This window comes from Garra rufa, chromosome 6 (assembly GCF_049309525.1).
Source record: "Garra rufa chromosome 6, GarRuf1.0, whole genome shotgun sequence".
Classification (NCBI taxonomy): domain Eukaryota; kingdom Metazoa; phylum Chordata; class Actinopteri; order Cypriniformes; family Cyprinidae; genus Garra; species Garra rufa.
Genome location: NC_133366.1, coordinates 18,947,602 through 18,970,522, shown reverse-complemented (window position 1 = coordinate 18,970,522; position 22,921 = coordinate 18,947,602). Strand labels below are relative to the sequence as shown.

The 22,921-nt window shown below is 35.6% G+C and overlaps 2 protein-coding genes across 3 annotated transcripts; both read left to right on the top strand.

The window, feature by feature from the left end:
* Nucleotides 1–245: 245 nt before the first annotated feature.
* Nucleotides 246–3,338, top strand: gpr78a (G protein-coupled receptor 78a). Its single transcript, XM_073843106.1, has 3 exons — nt 246–1,253; nt 1,350–1,463; nt 2,774–3,338. The coding sequence occupies exons 1-3, from the start codon at nt 583–585 to the stop codon at nt 3,033–3,035; spliced, it is 1,047 nt and encodes a 348-aa protein (XP_073699207.1). The 5' UTR covers nt 246–582; the 3' UTR covers nt 3,036–3,338.
* Nucleotides 3,339–6,235: 2,897 nt separating this feature from the next.
* On the top strand, nt 6,236–18,798 carry cpz (carboxypeptidase Z). Of its 2 annotated transcripts, none has more exons than XM_073842091.1 (11): nt 6,236–6,418; nt 7,255–7,284; nt 10,933–11,307; nt 11,911–12,126; nt 12,247–12,443; nt 14,152–14,313; nt 14,543–14,704; nt 14,784–14,919; nt 15,054–15,193; nt 17,193–17,292; nt 17,379–18,798. In XM_073842091.1, the coding sequence occupies exons 1-11, from the start codon at nt 6,277–6,279 to the stop codon at nt 17,723–17,725; spliced, it is 2,007 nt and encodes a 668-aa protein (XP_073698192.1). In that variant the 5' UTR covers nt 6,236–6,276; the 3' UTR covers nt 17,726–18,798. The 2 variants fall into 2 exon arrangements, with proteins under 2 accessions (XP_073698192.1, XP_073698191.1); XM_073842090.1 differs by having other exon boundaries at nt 12,247–12,482.
* Nucleotides 18,799–22,921: the final 4,123 nt, after the last annotated feature.

Sequence of the window (22,921 nt, the reverse complement as noted above, 5' to 3'; positions counted from 1 at the left end):
ACAAGTTTAGTATTTTCTGAGATATTTTTTTATTTCACAAAGCGCAAAAGGTATATGCTACTGCATAACATGAATTATTTTACTTTTGAACAGAGCTCAACTTCCTTTGGCTTTAAAGAACTCATATCTTCCATCGACAATCTCTCCCGCTGGCTCAAGTGCAGTTTATCAAGCAAACGTCACATGTAATAAACTGGCTGCACGTGAGCCGGAGCGCTCAGAGAAGAATAATTCCAATGCGCATGAGCACGCGTTCCGACTGCGCTCTCACAACTCGCCTTCTACTGTCGAGCGTGTTGTATAGTGGCTAATTTAAAATCAAACAAACATTACGATTTCAACTCCGTAGATGTGGACGACAGGATTCAGTTCAATTAAAGGTGATGATGCGACGATAATCAAGCCAGACCTCTTCAGCACACTGGACAGCACTCATCGACAATGACCGATACTTAACGGCGTTCGTTTTTACCAAAGCAGAATGGAAAGCAGCAAAGATGAGCCACCGAGGACCCAAAGGGAGATCACGGGCAAAAGCAAAAACTCACGACAAATCAGCTGCTGTTGACTTTGGACGGAGACATGAACTTATTGGATATATTTCTAGAGTTACTCATCGTTGTCATTGCTGTTGTGTCACTCGTGGCGAACGTGCTGGTGTTAGTATGTTTCACCTGCAGCGCACAAGTTCGTGCACAGGTGCCGGGGATCTTCATCATGAACCTTTCATTTTGCAACATCCTCATCGCTGTACTAAACATGCCTTCTACTCTGCTTGGGGTCGTGAAACACCAAAAGCCTTTCAGCGACCACTTTTGTTATACAGTGAGTTTTATGGATACTTTTCTGACTACCAACACAATGCTGAGCATGGCAGCTCTCAGCATAGACCGCTGGATAGCCGTTGTTTTTCCTTTGACTTATTCTAGTAAAATGAGACTCAAGAATGCCGCACTAATGGTCAGCTATGCCTGGCTTCACTCGCTCGCATTCTCGCTCACTGCTCTTCTGCTGTCTTTGGTCGATTATAGTCCCGCGTACGCATCATGCACCGTGCACCTGGGAGAAGATGCCGAGAGCCACGGTCACTTCGTGGTGTTCACCACGGTGTTCCACGCATGTACTTTCGCCCTCTCGCTTTTCATATTATGCTTTGCCTACCTGAAAGTGCTACAAGTAGCGCGCTTCCATTGTAAGAGGATTGATGTTATAACGGTGCAGACACTTTTACTACTTGTCGACATTCATCCAAGGTACATTTAAAACATTATATAACAGCAATTTTACAGTATTGTGTTTTACATATTATAAGCATGGGTATTCGTGACGTGTTCTTTAAAACTTTTTAGTGTGAAGCAACGGTGCTTACTGGAGCAGAAGAAAAGAAGACGGAGGGCCACTAAGAAAATATGCATATTCATCGGGTCGTTCGTCCTGTGCTTCGCCCCCTATGTCATAACACGGTATTGCAATATAACAGTACATTTTAGTAGAATTGAGACCATAAAATAATACAATTAATTACTATTATAAAAAAAAAAAATAGACATACTTTTGGCATGATATAGTATCTGTGAGAACAGATACACCACAGTCAAAAGATTTGTAATGTTTTTAAAGAAGTCTCTTCTGCTCACCAAGCCTGCATTTATTTGATCCAAAATACAGCAAAAGCAGTAATATTGTGAAATATTTTTACTATTTAAAATAACTGCTTTCTACTTGAATATATTTTAAAATGTAATTTATTTCTGTGATCAAAGCTACATTTTCAGCATCATTACTCCAGTTGTCAGTGTCACATTATCCCTCAGAATTCATATACTGATTTGCTGTTTATATTTATACCAACACTGTACCATTCAAAAATGTGGCATCTGTATAATGTTTTTTTTTTCTTCTTTGGGAAAGAAACTGTAGAAATTTTCAACATAATAATAATAATAAATGTTTTTTGAGCAGCAAATCAGAATATTAGAATGATTTCTGAAGGATCATGTGATGAGTTAAAATTCAGCTTTGAAATCATATGGATATATTACATTTTAAGACATTCAAATAGAAAACAGTTATTTTAAATAGTAATATATATATATTTTATTTTACTGTTTTTGCTGTACTTTGGATCAAATAAATGCAGGCTTTTTTACATGACATGATGGAAACAGCTATTATGATAATTCAATCGCAGTAAGTGTTCATATGGATAACAATACAAGGAAGACCGGGGCTAGTTGTCACATTTTTTTACTCCAGTGAATATTTCTCAAAGTATGTTTATTTTTTAAAGACAATTTCTGTATATGTACATACCTTAAATCAATGGATACAGTCAATTTACTGAACATTTACACTGTTACTGCTATGTAAAAAATGTATACTATTAATAATAATAATAATAATTATACCGTTTGTTGCAAGTAGGCCCTATTATGTAATATGATTAATAATGAAGAGTTCATTTGCAAAAACAGATACAAATTCTAACAATTTTCAAAAATCATGTTTATTTTATTGTGCATTCCAATTAATCTCAATTAAACTGCAGTTGGGATATTTTGAAATAAGTAAAAATAACTAAAAATACAGCTAACTAACAGAATAAAACACAATAAAAAACATGATAACATAGTAAAAACATGATTTAAACATGAATAAAACTCTGTATTAATCCGACTACTACACTGCATGCTAGAAAATACTAATTCATTTTGTTTAGTACAGTGCCATATTAATTGTTTCTATAATAATAGAAATCATTCTTTTCTCCTAGACTGACTGAACTGGCTCCTTCAGTAAAAATCGACCGTTATTGGGGAATCATGAGCAAGTGCTTGGTGTATGGAAAAGCTGCCTCTGACCCTTTCGTCTACTCCCTCTTGCGGCAACAATATAAGAAGGCCCTTTTTGGAGTGTGCAACAGGATTTTGGGACGGAACTCATATACACTTTCTGGTCACAGCACTCCCTCGGGCATGGAAAATGAATGCTACTCACAAAGGGTTAACAAGCTGATGGAGGATAACTGTCACTAGAGAAGGTGAAAAAGACTGACACCTTCAGAAATTGTGCTCAGCGGTGGGCTGGTTAGTCAGTGGCTGAATGCCACACCAAACTGCTTATAATTTCTGAAATAGTAGTGTATACTGTATCAGTTCTGTCTGTAAAAACCTTGGTAGGTCAAAACATTTGCCAATCGCTGGATTTTTTTTATTGAGTTCAGACCATGAAGTTTTGCACACTTATCTGTTGTAAATGTATGACTCTTTATTCACAGCATAGGAATATAATATGTATTATAATGTACATTCTGAATTAAAATTATAGTGGAAACGTAACAGTTGTATAGGTATTTTATCATTGTAAAAAATAAAGATCTGCACTTACTGCAAAATGCAAAATACGTACCAATATGTACATACCACTGCAGTTTCCAACAGAAATGAACATTACAGGTGGTAAAACAGCGAGCACTTGTTATCGTTTTCATACACAGTTTTGATTACAGCTCCATATGTCTGAAAAACAAGCTAAAATGGCATGCTTGCAATTGCGTTTTTTGTCACATTTGCTTTTGTTCATACTATTGGGTAGGTTTAGGTGTAGTGCAGATGATACGTTATTTTAAAACATCACAGAGCATTAGAGTTATAGCGCCGCTCAACAGACATTTCAACTGCAGTGACAAGTACAAAACCAATGTCACATAAAATATACCATATGTATTTTCATCTGTTTAAGGAAAAAAAAAATAACACTCTTTTAGCGCCACTCAGTGGACATTTCACATTGAAAATGTCACGAAATGTACATGGAGGTATGTATTTCACATTTTGTGACAAAGTTCCCACAGGTACGTTTTCATCATAAGATTAGTTTAGATTTTTATTAAGGGGAAAACCTCCACTAACCCTACCCCTCACAGAAAACTTACTGCATTTTTAGAGTTTTCAAAATACCCCGTTCTGTATGATTTCTAAGCTGCTTTTCTCATGGGGACCAAAAAGAAAAAATATTCTGTCCCAGTGGGGACATTTGGTTCCCATAACATAAGAAATACTAGGACCACACACACACAAACCATAATGGTGCATTAAATAGCATGAAGAGAAGCCTACGTTTCTCATGTAATTAAATTATTAAATATTTAGAACCTAACTCTGCCAAGTGCAGCCTTTGGCTGGACCGCAAGTACATTGAAAACTGTTCTGAATCCACTCCAGTGTAGTCTTGAAAAGGTGTTAACTTGTAAATTTTAACATATAGTTTAAAATTTCTGTTTCTGTTTGATTAAGTATTCTCTTCATGCTCATCAAACTGCTATTTTTTCAAATGACAGTTGACAGTCTCGTGAAAGCAAAGAAATCGTATGAAACATCTATCATACCAAGCATGGTGTTGGGAAGGTTACTTTTTAAATGTAAGGTTACAGTAATAGTCTATTTAAAAAGTTACTTTATTAATATAACTGATTACATGTGATTACATTATGATTACCTCTCTAAATTTCTAACTGTTTTTAACTGTTAACCATTTCCAAAAATTTAAAGCAGGCAGGGTTAACCTTACAGTAGTACTCAACACTGATTAATGTCAAACTTTCAAAATCCTTCATTACTTAAAGATTATAATAAATTAATTTTAATTCGTACCCGCAATGAAATCAGACTTGAGCACCACTTTTTAGTTTGAGATCATTCTGCGGGTTAAATACAGTATTAAAATCGTAACAAGAAATACAAAATATTAATATGAGAAATATTCCCTTTGTAATTGTTAACATTTTCATAAGTAACTGTAATCGATTACAGTAACATTTATTTTGTAATGCTGTCACATGCAACTGGTTACATCCCAACCCGATATTTTGACACAGAACCCGGATGCGTTGTGCCTTGTTTACAAGCAGAGGAAGATGCATGCACTGTAATAAAATAAATAAATAAATAAATAAAATTTGTTGAGTAAACTTAAAATAATTTCTTACCTTGCTGTTGAATCAATTTAAATATCTAAGTTGTCACTTAATACAACTTAACATTTTAAGTTAGCTAAACTTTTTTGAGTTGACTGAACTTAAAATTATAAGGCAGCTAGGTAACAAATTATTTTAAGTTGATTCAACAACTTCGTACATGTCTGTAAACAGGTCTGGATGACCGACAATTTTTTGCCCAGCCTTACTCATTTGAACCAGAATATACAGTTGGACGTTCTATGTCAGAATGCCGGCTTCAGGATAAGCAGCACCACATGCATGTGCTGTGATACTCTCGTAAACATGCGTCTAAAACTGACAGGGAAGATAAGAAATTGTTGAATAAAGTTGTTTTCTTTGTGCAATATTCTCTTAGCTTCGTAAAATTAAAGTTAAACCACTGATGTCACTTGGACTATTTTAACAATGTCCTTACTACCTTGCTGGACCTTGAATGTGTCAGTTGTGTCGCTCTCTATGGATTTCTAGGGAGGAAAAAACGTTTTGTGTACTTAAGATTCAGAAGTTGTACGGGTTTGGAACAACATGTGGTTGAATAATTAATGACAGAAGTTTCATTTTTGGGTGAACTGTCCCTTTCAGGACAATCTTGTCCTTAAAAAGGATGTCCCATTATTTCAACAAGTTGGTGCAACCAAATACAGTCAGCTTGAGTCAACCATTCATACAATTTAATTCAACACATTAAGTTAATATTTATACAGTGTATGTTTGGAATTTCGTAAAGATAGTCACAAAGAACTTTGCCCTGTGTTCTTTGACCTATGACATAGGCTACAACAAACAAGAAAATATGTACAACTGAAAACAAAAGGAAAAACTTTTGTTGTCCTTGTAGAATTTAAACTATATATTGTGTTGCATATTGTGTTGAGTTCCTAGGCTACCACATGTCTTGGATTTAGGTCTGAAACAGTAAAGAGTAGGGCTTTATATAGCCGGGTGGACATGTGCCTTTCTGAAAACTGTCCAGGCAAGTGAATTTTACCACACACAGAGAAACTCAAGTTCTTGAAGATGAAAAGAAACTCAATTTTTTAAGTAAATAAATAAATAAATACAAGGTCAGCTATTTTGAAATGAGTCTAGGTTAAACCACAAGGAGGTAAATGTGAAGTCAGGCTTTCCTAAAGGACTGTAATTACAGTGGGTCCCGGACACAGCAGAAGAGCGGCCGCCTACCGCGGAGAAACTTTTTTGCTGTAATTTGATCATTTGGCAGCGGTGCTCGCGTAGACTCTCCTTTAAGCGATGGGGGTAGCGGGACTTTTCGGAAGATGATCAACTTTGTACGTCGTTGCGACTGCCACATCATTCAGTTTATGGACAGCAAAATGTTCACGCTTTTAATGCTTTTAAGCGCATTGACGACATGCTTGAGTCTCCCAAGAAGATGCACTCCGGAAGAAGCAGCAATGGGTAACGTTATACATTCATTCAGTGTTGCATTAACTTTAGCAGGCTACAGATAACTCATGCAATTTTATGTGGGGCAAAACCTGGGAGGTCTACAATATAGAGTCACTGCTTAGTCAAAGTCTTGACCACTCTTTTGAATGAAGTTTCTCCTGATCTCAAATACATTTTGTTATCTGTGTCTCCTGTTTAAATTTCTAAAATTAAATGCCTAAAATTTCGACCAATATAAATTGTGATTAGAAATGTATTATTATTGTTGTTGTTACTGTTACTGCGACAATATTAGTATTATGTTTTTTTTTTTTAAATCAGTGTTTTATTTTTTTTTTTAAGATACGAGCACGTTTAAATACTGTTTAAAAAGCATCCCAAGATGCACTTCATGAAGCTGAACTAAATATATATATATATATATATATATATATATATATATATATATATATATATATATATATATTAGTTTTAAATAATGATATCAAAATGCTAGTATAAAATATTGGTTCAAAACTTTTAAAACATTATTAATGTAAAATCTGGAATTAGTGCGTTGAATGAGTTAGTGCGTTGAATGAAAGAATGAGTGGGTGTGTACAAACTTTTGATTGACAGCATAAATACTCAAAGGTCAAATAACGTTTTGCTTGTTTACAAACGCACGCACCAAGTGTGCGATGGCCTGAAATTGTCATGCAATATTCTTGCAGAAAGTGCTTTCTTTCCACTGTGTACTCTACTGCCATCTACCTCCAGATACCAGACTTTGCAACGGTTTCAGCAGTTGCAACATCCTCTGAGAATTTTTATTTTTATTTATTTATTTATTTATTTATTTTTAGGAAGATGCAGAACACCTGCAGAAGAGAGTCGTAAGTATTTCTTTTTACTCTGTACTCTGTGTATCTTGTTGCTTGGTTTACTAAAATTTAAAGTGCAAAAAAGTCTAGTGTTTCACAGTTCTAGGCTGTAAGGTATGGGGGAGAAATATACTCTGAATACCAAACACTACTGCATGATGGGACTTGTCGATACATCACTGTAGAAAGAGAAAGACATGATATGGTCTTAAAGACCTTAGGCTAAATTAGTGAAAGATTTAAGATACCGTATACAAAGGCACAATGTATTACTAGTTTTAAAGGGCTAAATTATTAATGTGATATATTAAATGAATAGTTTACTCAAAAATGGAAATTTACTCACTGTCAGGCCAAGATGTAGATGAGTTTGTTTCTTTATCTGAACCTATTTGGAAAACTTTAGCATTACATTCCTTATTCACCAGTGGGTCATATTCAGTGAATGGGTGCCGTCAGAATGAGAGTTCAAACAGCTGATCAAAGCATCACAATAATCCTCAAGTAATCCACATGACTTCAGTCCACCAATCTTGTGAAGCAAAACGCTGTGTATATACACTGTACATCATTAAGGCATTTTGAACTGTCACTTTTGGACAAAACATGAGTCCATAATCCATAATTAATACTTCTTCCACCGAAAAATTCTATCCAGCGTTGTCCTCTCACATCAAAATCCACCGATACACCAGTCAAAAGTTACTGAACAGTAAGATTTTTAATGTTTTTAAAGAAGTCGTTTTTGCTTACCAAGCCTATTTGATCCAAAATACAGCAAAAACATTAATATTCTGAAATATTTTTACTATTTAAAATAACTGTTTGCTATTTGAATACATTTTAAAATGTAATTTATTTTTGTGATCAAAGCTAATTGATAAAAAAGGGAAAATATAGAAAAACTTTTATTTAGCAAGGATGCTTTAAATCAGGGGTCCCCAAACTAAGGCCCGGGGGCCGGATGCGGCCCGCCCCCACATTTGGACTGGCCCTCTGAACAATGCCAGAGACATATTTTGAAAATGTAATTTTAAATATGTTTTACTTATATCATGTCGGTACAGTATTTGATAATAAAGGTTGGCTTTCAAACTAAAATTTCCCTTAGTTATTAACATAGCCTAATTATTTGTTAAATTCACCAACAGAATGGTACATTCAACATAATGTGTCATCGCAATCAAAGAGGTGATGCAAGAGGCAGCTAGAAAATACAGAGTGATGACAAAATGACTCAATAGCATTTGAGGAATTTGACGTGTGATTCAAAAAACACAGTGGACCAACACCAGCAGATGACATTGCACCCCAAATTATCACACACTGTGGAAACGTAACACTGGACTTCAGTGTTTTTGATGTCCAAATGAAATACAAAACTTGCTTTCATCTGAAAAGAGGACTTTGGACCACTGGCCAACAGTCCATTTATTCTTTTCCTTAGCCCAGGTAAGACGCCTCTGATGTTGTCTGTGGTTCAGGAGAGGCTTAACAAGAGGAATACGACAACTCTAGCCAAATTCCTTTACATGTCTGTGTGAGGTGGCTCTTGATGTCTTGACCCCAGCCTCAGTCCATTCCTTGTGAAGTTCACCCAATTCTTGAATCGATTTTGCTTGACAAGCCTCTCAAGGCTGCGGTTCTCTCGGTTGGTGTTTTTCTTCTACACTTTTTCCTTCCACTCAACTTTCTGTTAACATGCTTGGATACAGCACTCTGTGAACAGCCAGCTTCTTTGGCAATGAATGTTTGTGGCTTACCCTCCTTGTGAAGGGTGTCAATGATTGTCTTCTGAACAACTGTCAGATCAGCAGTCTTCACCATGATTGTGTAGCCTAGTGAACCAAACTGAGAAACCATTTTGACAGCTTGACGGAAACCTTTGCAGTTGTTTTGAGTTGACTAGCTGATTGGAATATCACCATATTCTAATTTGTTGAGATAGCGAATTGGTGGGTTTTTGTTAAATGTGAGCCAAATCATCAAAATTAAAAGAACCAAAGACTTAAACTTCTTCAGTCTGTGTGCATTAAATTTATTTAATACACAAGTTTCACAATTTGAATTGAATTACTGAAATAAATTAACTTTTCCATGACATTCTACTTTGAGATGCACTTGTATATCTTTTGAAAAAAAAAAAAAAATAATTTGTCTGTGTGGTGCATAACAAAATAATAAACTATTCTAGCATACAGGTAAAATCATAATAAAATAATAATAATAATAGTAGTCAGTCCGGCCCATGGAATTTTCTTTTATAAACCGACCCGGCCCCCCATTTAAGAAATGAAAATTATGTGGCCCTCTCAGAAAAAAGTTTGGGGACCCCTGCTTTAAATTGATCAAAAGTGATGATAAAGACATTTATAATATTACAAAAGATTTCAACTTCAGATAAATGCTGTTCTTCTGAACTTTCATCAAAGAAACCTAAACAATTTCTAGTCAGCTGTTTTAATAATAATAAATGTTTTTTGTTTTCTGAAGGATTAGTGGCTGAAGCAATGCTGTTAAAAATTCAGCTTTGAAATCACAGGAATAAGTTACATTTTAAAATATATTCAAATAAAAAACTGTTATTTTAAATAGTAAAAATATTTAAGAATGTTACTGTTTTTGCTGTACTTTGAATCAAATAAACACAGGCTTGGTGAGCAGAAGGGACTTCTTTAAAAATAACATTACAAATCTTACTGTTCATAAACTTTTGACTGGTAGTGTATATTTGTTTAGAACTATTTTGGACTGTTTCACTTGTAAACAGTGCTTGGTATTAATAGATAGGCTGGAATCATGTGAATTACTGGGTTATTTTCATCAGTTTGGACTCTTATTCTGACGGCACCCATTCACTGCAGAGGTGATCGAGTTGGTGAGCAAGTGATGTAATGATAATATTTTTCCAAATCTATTCTTATGAAGCAACAAACTCATCTACATCTTGGATGGCATGAAGATAAATTTTCCAAAAATTTTTCGTGAACTATTTCTTCAAACAACCAATACTCATTATAAGTGTCACATACTTTTCTTTATTTCATATATGTGACCCTGGACCACAAAACCAGTCTTAAGTAGCAATAGCCAAAAATACATTGCATGGGTCAAAATTATTGATTTTTCTTTTATGTCAAAAATCATTAGGAAATTAAGTAAAGATCATGTTCCATGAAGATTTTTTGTAAAATTCCTACTGTAAACCTATCTAAATGTAATTTTTGATTAGTAATATGCATTGTTAAGAACTTAATTTGGACAACTTTAAAGGTGATTTTCTCAGTATTTTGATTTTTTGCACCCTTAGATTTCAGATTTTCAAATAGATGTATATTGTCCTATCCTAACAAACCATACATCAATAGAAAGCTTATTTATTGAGCTTTCATATGATGTATATATCTCAGTTTTGTAAAATTTAACCTTATGACTGGTTTTGTGGTCCAGGGTCACATATTTGATAAATGAGGCCCTCCCTTTATAATGTAATATTAAAACATTCCACTGCAGATGACATTCCACAAAATATTCCAGTCCACGAACTGGAAGCAAATATAATAAATCTTGACTATTAAAGTTTCCATATTAAATTCAAATACTGCTAGACCAGACTGACTACATTCTTTTGAAATTAATTTCTTTCTTTCCCATCCCTAGCGCAGTGTACAGAGATGGTGCTTGGTTACTGTCAGGATATGCCCTACAGCCACACCACATTCCCCAACATTGTGGGCCATCGTTCACGGCAGGATTTAGAGATGGGTGCGGAGTACCTGCTCTTGAGCGTGATCCACGGGCTGCTGAATGGAGAGTGTTCTCCAGACATCCGTCTGTTGGGCTGCTCAGTCTTGGCTCCCCGTTGTCAAGATAACAAACTAATGAAACCATGCCGCAGCTCGTGTGAAATGGTGAAAAAGAGCTGTATTCATGCTTTCGAGGCCATCCAGATGGCATGGCCTTACTTTTTGGACTGTGACCGATTCTTTGTTGGCAATGAGGAGGGCTGTTATGACCCGTTGTCAGATTTAAGAGGTAAGCAAAATTAAAGTCATGTAAAAATCACATAAATGCAGGTTATCCTAACAATTGTGAAGATATTAAATGTGACCCTGGACCACAAAACCAGTCTTAAGTCGCTGGGGTATATTTGTAGCAATAGCCAAAAATACATTGCATGGGTCAAAATTTTAGATTTTTCTTTTATGCCAAAAATCATTAGGAAATTAAGTAAAGATCATGTCTATGAAGATTTTTTGTAAAATTCCTACTGTAAATATATCAAAATGTAATTTTTGATTAGTAATATGCATTGTTAAGAACCTAATTTGGAGAACTTTAAAGGTGATTTTCTCAGTATTTTGATTTTTTGCACCCTCAGATTCCAGATTTTTAAATAAATGTTTCTCGGCCAAATATTGTCAGATCCTAACAAACCATACATCAACAGAAAGCTTATTTATTGAGCTTTCAAATGATGTATACATCTCAGTTTTGTAAAATTTAACCTTATGACTGGTTTTGTGGTCCAGGGTCACAAATAGGTTGCCTTTCATAACTTCATGATGTTTTATTATCTTAATGGATAAGTGGTACATGGCATTTAAAATGTATTTTAATGTAATTTTCTCCCCTCAGATAAGCAGGAAGTGGCCTTTGCCAACATATCTGATGGTGGTCTTTTCACTGTCATTCAGTTCACTTACCACACCAATGCTCAGATGTTCAGCGTCCTGAAGAAGACAGCAGCAAAATGCCCCCAAATCTCACAAACATATAGCATTGGACGTAGTGTGGAAGGAAAAGACTTACTGGTTATTGAATTCTCCAGCAACCCTGGACAACATGAACTATGTGAGTATGAATTACACTATTATTATGAAAAGTCTGGGGATTTTTTATAAAAGAAATTAATAGTTTTATTCAGCAAGGATGCATTCAATTGTTTCCATTTGTCTCTTCGTGGCCCTCTAGTGGAGCCAGAGATCAAATTAATTGGGAACATGCATGGAAACGAGGTTCTCGGCCGGGAGCTGCTGATTTACCTTGCTCAGTATCTATGTTCTGAGTATCTGCTGGGCAATGAGCGAATTCAGACCATCATCAACACCACACGCATCCATATCCTACCCTCCATGAATCCTGACGGCTATGAGGTTGCCGCTTCTGAGGTAGCCGATAGGAACGACCCCGAAAACATCAACCAGGAAGTAAATATTTTGTTGTCTGAGTCTGTCTGCCTGTCTGTTTGTCGGCTGACTGACCAAAGCAAGCTCCCTGCACCAGAGCGTGTCCTCCGGAACAGGTCAGACCTCGGAGGAAGTCCATGTAAGGGCAACCACAGCCCTTCCTATTGTGGAACAATTGTTTTTTACAGCTTATTAAATGACAAGCATACAAAAGGTACAATTGGTCCAGTGATTCAGTTATGAACTGAAAAAGACAACTGGTAGAGGGAGGCCTTGACTAACCGCTCTAATAGACAATTGTCTGTATTTTCTTTGTCATATAACACAGCAGTATTTTAACACTAGCTTGCAAAACTAATAGTAGATTTATTTAAATCATTTTCTTTGTCATATAACACAGCAGTGTTTTAACATTAGCTTGCAAAACTAATAGTAGATTAATCTAAATCCCAAAATCTTTATACTGATCACCACAGGTGTTGTTTAAAGGGGACATCAGATGCAAAATTTCTTTTTACATGGTGTTCGCATGTGTCTTAGAAGTGTGTGAACACAACCACCCTACAATTATAAAAATCCATTTAAATTCTTTTTAAATCCCACGACTGCTGATAGACCATTACGTATTAACATATTTCCGCCCTCAGCCAGTTTTACGCTGTCTGTCATTTTTGTGGTTGGATATAATAGTCAACATAACAGTCTTCATTTTCTCCCAACATCAGAGCCACTGAGGACGCAGTGGATTAGTTTGGGTTTTTATGGTAACGTGCCACCAAATACACAAAACATTGAAGAGAGGGGCGGAGTAAGTTGTAGCTCATTATCATTTAAAGAGACAAGCACCTAAATGGGTCTTTGTGAACAGAGCTATTTTGACAAGGTAAAAAAGGTGTTGTTTTACACAGCCAGTGAGGAATTTTAACCAAAGTAAGTTGTAGACATTTCATGAGGACCCTAAAGAATCACACCAACTTGTGGAAAATGGACATCCGATGTCTCCTTTGAGAATATACCATATTGTGTTGGAAATTCAAAAAAGGTTTTATATTTTTATAATTAATAATAATTGCTTTTTTAATGAAATATAAAAATAATTCCCCCCAAAATTAATTTAGATTAGCTAACATAAAAATCTATTGCAAATAAGAAGATAAACCGTGTTGGTCCATTCATTTAACACTAACAGACAAATCTTTGCCTGGTTCTGATGTTTTCTGTCTTTTTGTCATTTATTGTCTACAGTCTTTAACACTTGCTTTCTTTTTGACATTCTTTCTTAATGTCTGAATTCATTTGGACGTTCTGATCCATCCTATGTGTTAAACTCTTTAATTAGTAATCTAGTTTGATGTGTAGTAAATGTTTAACGTGTGACTTAAAAAAAGAGTAATTTATATGTTCTTCAAAGAATAGTCCAATCAAAAGTTAAAGTTCTGTCATCATTTACTCACCTCTGTGTTGTTATAAACCTGTAAGCATCTCTTTCTTCAGTGAAGCGCAAAAGTACAAATTCTGAAATATGTTGGTAACCAGGCAGTTAAAAACCCCAGTGTAGTGTAAATAGGGCCATAAAGATGACAGAATTTTCATGTTTGGGTGAACTATTTCTTTAAATGTTAAGTGACTCTTTCTGAACCTTGTACAATTTTGCCCATGGATTTTGACTTATGAGATTTGTAACATATAGGGTCATCAGTACAATGGGTGGACCAGCGGTCGGGCCAACGCACAGAATCTTGATCTGAACCGCAACTTCCCTGACCTCACCTCCATCTTCTACAACCGCCGTCGCTTCAGACATTTCCGTAGTGATCACATCCCAATCCCTGAGTCCTACTGGTTAAATAAGGTAGAAGTATAAATGCACAGCCATCTCTATCAAACACACAGCCGCACAACAAAAAATACACTTGATTCATGTTCTGTGTGAATATCTGTATAACCTTTGAAAAATTGGAAAAGCCATATTACTCTGGAAGTAATAAAAATGAAATATAATACAACATTTTGTAAATATATTACACATAATTGCATGTATTTATTACTTTTATTCATAACTCACACATTTTTTGGTCCAGGTTATTGCACCAGAGACGTATGCTATAATGAAGTGGATAAGATCCAATCCTTTCGTTATATCTGCCAGTCTTCATGGAGGAGAACTGGTCATCTCATATCCCTTTGACTTCTCAAGACACGACCATGAAGAAAAGATGTACTCACCCACACCAGATGAACAAGTGAGTAAATGAATGTTCCTCCACCTGCATGCACTTCATTTGCAATAACTTCATTTTGCGAGTCATTTGATGTGTGTAGATTTTTAGGCAGCTGGCTAGGACGTATGCAGATGCCCATGCCACTATGTCCAACAATGACACAGAGAGATGTGGAGCCTCATTTGCTAATAAAGGAGGGATAACCAATGGAGCACAGTGGTATAGCTTTGCTGGAGGTAAACACTTTCCATTAATATTTTTGAGGTCTAATTAAGTTATCTGGGTGTAGTTTGACACACACACCTACATTTGGCATCTTTTGTTGTCTATATATTTCAATTTGTATTTCCCTTGTCTGATATTGTATCAGGGATGTCCGACTTTAACTACCTGCACAGTAACTGTTATGAGATCACTGTGGAGCTGGGCTGTGATAAATTCCCCTCCGAGGAGGAGCTTTACCCTGAGTGGCGTAGGAATAAGGAGGCACTCCTCAGCTTCATGGAGTTTGTGAGTTCATGTTTCTATTGGCTCATTGAACTAAGCATGAATTGCAACATGCTGAACTTTTATCTTTGTTATTTTATACTTCCCTACATGCTAAATATATTTTTTACTACAAAGAACTCTGACTCTTATACAGTGCTGATTTTGTATGTTTTCACACTGACAAATAAATGATCAGTCTATAATTTTAATAGTACAGTTAAAACAAAAAAATCCAGAAAAACGCATTTCAAAAAAGTTATAAATTGATTTGCATTTTAATGAGTGAAATAAGTATTTGACCCCTTTGTAAAACATGACTTAGTCTTGGTGGCAAAACCCTTGCTGGCAATTACAGAGTTCAGACATTTCTTGAATTTGGCCACCAGGTTTGCACACATCTCAGGAGGGATTTTGTCCCACTCCTCTTTGCAGATCCTCTCCAAGTCCAAGTCATTAAGGTTATAAGGCTGACGTTTGGCAATTCCAATCTTCAGCTCCCTCCACCAATTTTCTAAGGGATTAAGATCTGGAGACTGGCTAGGCCACTCCAGGACCTTAATGTGCTTCTTCTTGAGCCACTTCTTTGTTGCCCTGGCTGTGTGTTTTGGGTCATTGTCATGCTGGAATACCCATCCACAACCCATTTTCAATGCCCTGGCTGGCTTCAATGCCCTGGCCCGTAAGGTACATTGCCCTGTCCATCATCCTTTTGCTGCGGTGCAGTTGTCCTGTCCCCTTAGCAGAAAACCACCCCTAAAGCATAATGTTTCCACCTCCATGTTTGGTGGTGGGAATGATGTTCTTGGGGTCATAGGCAGCATTCCTCCTCCTCCAAACACGGCGAGTTGAGTTGATGCCAAAGAGCTTGATTTTGGTCTCATCTGACCACAACACTTTCACCCAGTTCTCCTCTGAATCATTCAGATGTTCATTGGCAAACTTCAGACGGGCCTGTACATGTGCCTTCTTGAGCAGGGGGACCTTGCGGGCTCTGCAGGATTTCAGTTCTTCGCTGCGTTGTGTGTTACCAATTGTTTTCTTGGTGTCTATGGTCCCAGCTGCCTTGAGATCATTAACAAGATTCTACCGTGTAGTTCTGGGGTGATTTCTCACTGTTCTGATGTTTGAAACTCCACGAGGTGAGATCTTGCATGGAGCCCAGACCGAAGAAGACTGACAGTTATTTTGTGTTTATTCCATTTGCGAATACTCACACCAAAATTTGTCACCTTCTCACCAAGCTGCTTGGCGATGGTTTTGTAGCCCATTCCAGCCTTGTGTAGGTCTACAATCTTGTCCTTGATATCCTTGAACAGCTTTTTGGTCTTGGCAATGGTGGAGAGTTTGGAATCTGATTGATTGATTGCTTCTCTGGACAGATACCTCCTCCTCCAAACATGGTGAGTTGAGTTGATGCCAAAGAGCTTGAGTTTGGTCTCATCTGAATCATTCAGATGTTCAACTTCAGACGGGCCTGTACATGTGCTTTCTTGAGAAGGGAGACCTTGCGGGCGCTTAATGGAAGTCAATGGTGTCTTTTATACAGGTAACAAGCTGAGATTAGGAGCACTCCCTTTAAGAGAGTGCTCCTAATCTCAGCTCCTTACCTGTATAAGAGACACCTAGGAGCCACAAACCTTGCTGATTAATAGGGGATCAAATACTTATTTCACTCATTAAAATGCAAATCAATTTATAACTTTTTTGAAATGCGCTTTTCTGGATTTTTATGTTGTTATTTTGTTTCTCACTGTTAAAATAAACCTACCCTTAAAATTATAGACTGAATTATAGACAAAATCAGCAGGGGATCAAATAATTTTTTCCTCACTGTAAGCGTAATTTAAACACACCATGACAGATGAAGAACAGTTAATGCTTTGTTCTGTGCTTTTACTTATTTATTTAATTTTAGACAAGACACTACATGCAGAAACTGTAGAAACACTAATTACAGTAACAGATAAGGTAAATAGCAAATTAATCACTCATCACAAAAGAGCTGTCAAATTACTTGCAGGTCCACAGAGGTATAAAAGGCATTGTGAAGGATCAACATGGAAATGGCATTAAAGGAGCCACAATATCTGTTAGAGGGATGCGACATGATATCACTGCAGGTAACTATTTATAACTAAGTTATAACACTTTTACAAACCTAGTAGACGTAAATGAGTGTTGCTAAAGCCTCTGTCTCTATCTATAGCTGAGGATGGTGATTACTGGAGACTGTTGAATCCTGGTGTCCACATTGTAACTGCAGCTGCCTCTGGGTACTCTAAAGTAAGCAAGCGCATTAACCTGCCAAGGAGCACACTGGTGGGCCGGGTGGACTTTGTGCTGAAGAAGGTCCTACGAGAACCCTCTCTTGACTACTTTAACATCCCTGAGCTGGACAATTATGAGCGTTTTGACCCATTTAATCAGTTTGAGCAGTACAGCCAGAGGGAGCTGGGAGAGAATGGGGAGGAGAGGACTGAGAAGCCCTGGTGGTGGGCTTATTTCAGCCAGTTAGGCTCATCTGCACCTACCTGGCTCCTGCGGAACTACTAGGGAAACTCCGGACACCATTGGAGAGCAACCTTGAAACCTAATATTTGCACCTAAGCCTTACTTGATCATGGTATCATGATGATAACATTATTGGTTTACACTCTTAAAAATAAAGGTGCTTTAAAAGGTTCAGCGATGCCATAGAAGAACCATTTTTGGTTCCACAAAGAACCATTCATTTAAAGGTTCTTTAAAGAACCATCTCTTTATTACCTTTTTATAATCTGGAGAGAGCCTCAAAGAACCTTATGTGAAACAGAAAGGTTCCTTTAGATGTTAAAGGTTCTTTATGGAACCATTTAGACGAAAAAGGTTCTTCTATGGCATTGTGAAGCACCTTTATTTTTTAAGAGTGTATGACATGCAAAATGTGCAGCTAACCACTGGGAATGGTGAAGGTTTTACTGCTATTGCATTCTGTACACCAACAGTCAAATATTTGGAATAAGTATGAAGTCTCTTATGTTTACCAAGGCTGCATTTATTTGATCAAAAGGCATATTAAAATGATTTCGAATGGAACATTGTAATGATATTTCACAATATTACTGTTTTTATTTTCTTTCTTTCTTTTTAGAATAAATGCAGCTTTGGTGAGAATAAAAGACTTCTTTAAAATATCTTTAAAAATCTGAATTATTCCAAACTTGTATTAGGCTGATATAATAGTAACACAATTCACTTTTACAAGTAAGAGAAAGATTTGCTTGTTTTCTCAATTGTTTTTATTCAGCACTAGATCAAATTCCCCAACTATAGCTATACACAGCACATTCTGATAAAGTTTGGCAGCTAGACATGGGATGGATAGCATTGCATAATAAAGAGTAACTGATAGCATTGTTGTGATTTTACAGTCTGTTATCTTTTATCAGGGCACATTTGTATATTAATATTTTCCTAGCACATTAAGGATGTTCAGTGTATGACCTTAAAGCCTGTCATTAAAGTGTTAAATGTACTGCTTTAATTAAACTGCCACCTCACACACACACTTTTTTTATTTTTATACACACACACATTGTCCTTGAACAGAACATCAGGTGTACAAGATAAATAAAGTAACAAACTTCTGTGCAATTTCTGATTTAAAAAAAAATAATAGTGTACAAGGAATTCAAAATACGCAGCAATAATCAAGATTAAAAAAAAACCTGAAAGGAATACTTCACCCAAAATTCACATTGTGACAGTATTACATTTTAATTTTAATCAAATACACTACTGTTCAAAAGTTTGGGATTAGTAAGACTTGTAATGTTTTTGAAAGTTGTCTCTTATGCTCATTAAGGCTGATTTATTTTTGATCAAAAATACAGAAACAGTTGTGCTGCAAAATATTGTTTAAGAACCTGTGAACAGCATTTATTTAAAATCTAAATCTTTTCTATCGATGTAAGTCTTTATTATCAATTTAACACATCTTTGCTAAATAAAAGTATTTTTTTTAAAAAGAATGAATAAAAAAATACTGACACTAAACTTTTGAACAGTAGTGTATATTGTTAGAAAAGATTTTTATTTTAAATAAATGATGTCCTTTTTATCTTTTTTATTCATCAAGGAGTCCTGAAATAAAGTATTGCAGGTTACAAAAAAATATTAAGCAGCACAACTGTTTCCAACATTGATAATAAATCAGCATATTAGAATGATTTCTGAAGGATCATGTGACACTGAAGACTGAGACTCAGCTTTGATCACAGGAATAAATGAGATTTTAATGTATACTGATTTTAATGATACTTTATTTTTTTTAACCAAAAGAAACACAGCCTTTATGAACAAAAGAAACTTTGAAAACATTAAAAATCTTACTGATCCCAAACTTTTGAACGACACTTTATTTGTTTCAAATTCTGCAAATCATAAAAATACACTTACAAACACTACTTTGGTTAGATTCATACAATATAGGCTATACAAAATAACTGTTATTCATACGTTTTTGTTGTAGCACTCAGGATTTTTTATTTTTTCTCACAGATTTTTGCTCCACTAGATGGCAACAAAGTCTGTATAATGATGAATTTCAGCTCTATCTAAGTTCAATGGCCAGCACAAGTGTAGGCTGCTGCAAAGTACTATTAGTAATATTAGATTACAATTTTATTTTGGTTGCTTTAAAATGCTTTCCTTTAACGTTGGAAATATATAGAAAGTTTAAAAGTTAGAACTTTGAAATGTACTATTTTAAAACTGGTGGTTAATTGATATTTTGAATTGAACTGAATTGAATTGAATTTTTAAACAGTTGATGCTGATACCAATATCTACACAACAGGGTATTTAATATAATATAATATAATATAATATAATATAATATAATATACTACAAACCCATACACAAATGTAATATATGTACATATATTACATTTCCATTTAAGAAATATGTTTTTATATGAAGTAAAAACATGTAAAACCTATTAGAAATCGGAGAAATGTAATATATTAACATGTATCTAGCCCATACAAATTTGTATGTTTATGTATGCGTAATACATTTTATTTTGGACAAATATGTCATGTACATGCATCCTAAACCCATCAATACATGTTAATATAAATACTGAATAAAATATAAACCTTTGTTTTAGAAAATGTATTACAAACACATATGAAACATAAAGTTGCGTTAGGTAACATACAGCAGTATCACTCTTGATACAGGGATCATTGCGTGACTGTAATTTTACTACGGTACTTAGAATTTTTTTTCCTATTACCTAAGTACCTTATTTTAGTTTTGCCTTTACACTTGAATGTTGTGTAAAAATCCATGAGGAAGTCAAAAAAAAAAAAAAAAAAAGAAAGAAAGAAAGTGATTTTCCATATCAGTGTCTCTGTCTCAGCAATCATAGTCTGTTAGCTCAGAGTTAGCATGACAACTCTTCATTTGCCTTCAAACCCCTTTACAACTGACCCATAAATGAACTGGTGGCATGGGTTAAAACAGTGCTGCATTCAATTTAAAGTCCTATAGAATAGTCATATGTGTTACAGGAGGATTATTTGTAGCTTTTGCATAACATTCTGCTCTAAAAGCTACAGTATATTATCTCAGGCCCACTGCACAATATTACACCTTAAGCAATATACTGAACGCCAAATATAACATGTTGGAAGCACAATAAGGCACTTGCAATCGTGAACTGATGTCATAACACCGCAGCTGCATCAGTATTCTTTACAGATGAGCAGGTGTCTGTCCCAGTGGCTTTGTAAAGAAAGTCTCTAATGGCCTGTAATATGACTGCATCACTACACAAGCTCCAAACACATGCTGATGGAATTTATATTCAGCAAACATCATAACTCGCAGCTGTAAGGGCCCTGGATGCATATCACGCTGCCCGTCCTTATTGCAGCAAACAATTTTGACACATTAGCCTAAAGAATAATCTGAGAGGGGTCAAAGTATAACAGCAAAGGCGCCTCTGTAAGTGCCTTTTCACACTGCTTTGTCAAGTTCTGCAGTCTACAGCCACTGCGTGTCTTTCCTGCAGCCAGTTCATCTTCAAAGGTTTTTAGTTACACTTAGCAGTCTGACAGCACACCCTCAGGAATAATTACATGGCCTATGTGTTTCACCTCTGAATTAGGCTTTGTCATCAGAACAAAAGAAAGACATTTGAACATGTGGCACCCCCTGTACTGCTTTTATGTACTTTTTACTTGTTCTTACAGCACACATCTTTTTTAAAGAAGTTTTTAATCTTCATGGGTAACACTTTTCAATCACAACATAAACCTTAGTCTAGGTTTTTTGTGTATCTTTTTAAACTTTTCATTTTAATTATATAGAGGGTTTGCTCTTACGTCAAGATTTGGTCAGTTACCCTGATTCGCGGCTATATTCGGATACTCGGATGTAAACAACAGCATGAAAGGCATGGTAATGTACTACTGAATATATTGTTTTGCTAATTTATGCTGTCTAAACCATGGAAAAAACCTGTGGAAGTTGCTAAATCATATAGAGAAGAACTTTGTAAGCAGGAAAGGGTACAATATTTTGACAAAACAAAAGTTAATAGGTGGTAAAGATACATACGAGCAGTTTTAATTAAGATATTAGCCTAATATTTCACCTACCTGACTGGAAATGATAAGAACAAACATGAATGTCAAGATTTTTGTCCTGGAAATCCCAGTTTAGTTTGGCCAACCACAAATGCCTTTTGTTCCTCAGTTTTTTTGCACTCTTCTCTTTGATTTGTTAGAACGTTTGGCAATCTATAATACTCCAAATGCTTTTTTCGGTCCGACCAATTAGTACAGCCCAAAACATGTCAATAACTTAACATTTTCAGCAGCAATAATCAGCAAAATATGTGAGTTTCATTCGGTTCAGTGGCATTGTTTACATTCAGTGCTGCCAATTTGGCTAATTGATGATGTGATGAGAAAACAAAATATGACAAAAAAGCATATAAACCACTAGTTTTTCAAAAGCAAATAAAAGTTACAGCGGAAGTTTGCGTCTCTTGCCTCCCCTAAGCCTATTGAGTTTTAACAGACTCCCTATATGTGACCCTGGACCACAAAACCAGTCTTAAGTCGCTGGGGTATGTTTGTAGCAATAGCCAAAAATACATTGCATGGGTCAAAAATTTTTATTTTACTTTTATGACAAAAATCATTAGGTAATTAAGTAAAGATCATGTTCCATGAAGATTTTTTTGTAAAATTCCTACTGTAAATATAGCAAAATTTAATTTTTGATTAGTAATATGCATTGTTAAGAACCTAATTTGGACAACTTTAAAGGTGATTTTCTCAGTATTTTGATTTTTTTTGCACCCTCAGATTCCTGATTTTCAAATAGATGTAGCCTATCTCGGCCAAATATCGTCCTTTCCTAACAAACTATACATCAATAGAAAGCTTATTTATTGAACGTTCATATAATGTATACATCTCAGTTTTGTAAAATTTAACCTTATGACTGGTTTTGTGGTCCAGGGTCACATATAATATATAATTGAAAATGGGATAATTAAGAATGAATTGGGGAAAGTCACATGAGTCTTCGCGATATAATTGGATATGACTGGTTATGATCGGCTGTGATTGGTTCATGCGATAAACCCCGCCTCTTGTGTTCGTGTGTGTTTCCGCATTGGCAAATCAGTCCGAAAGAACAACATAGGCCTAATGGCGTTAATGGAAAGACTAATAAAAAGTAAGTAAACA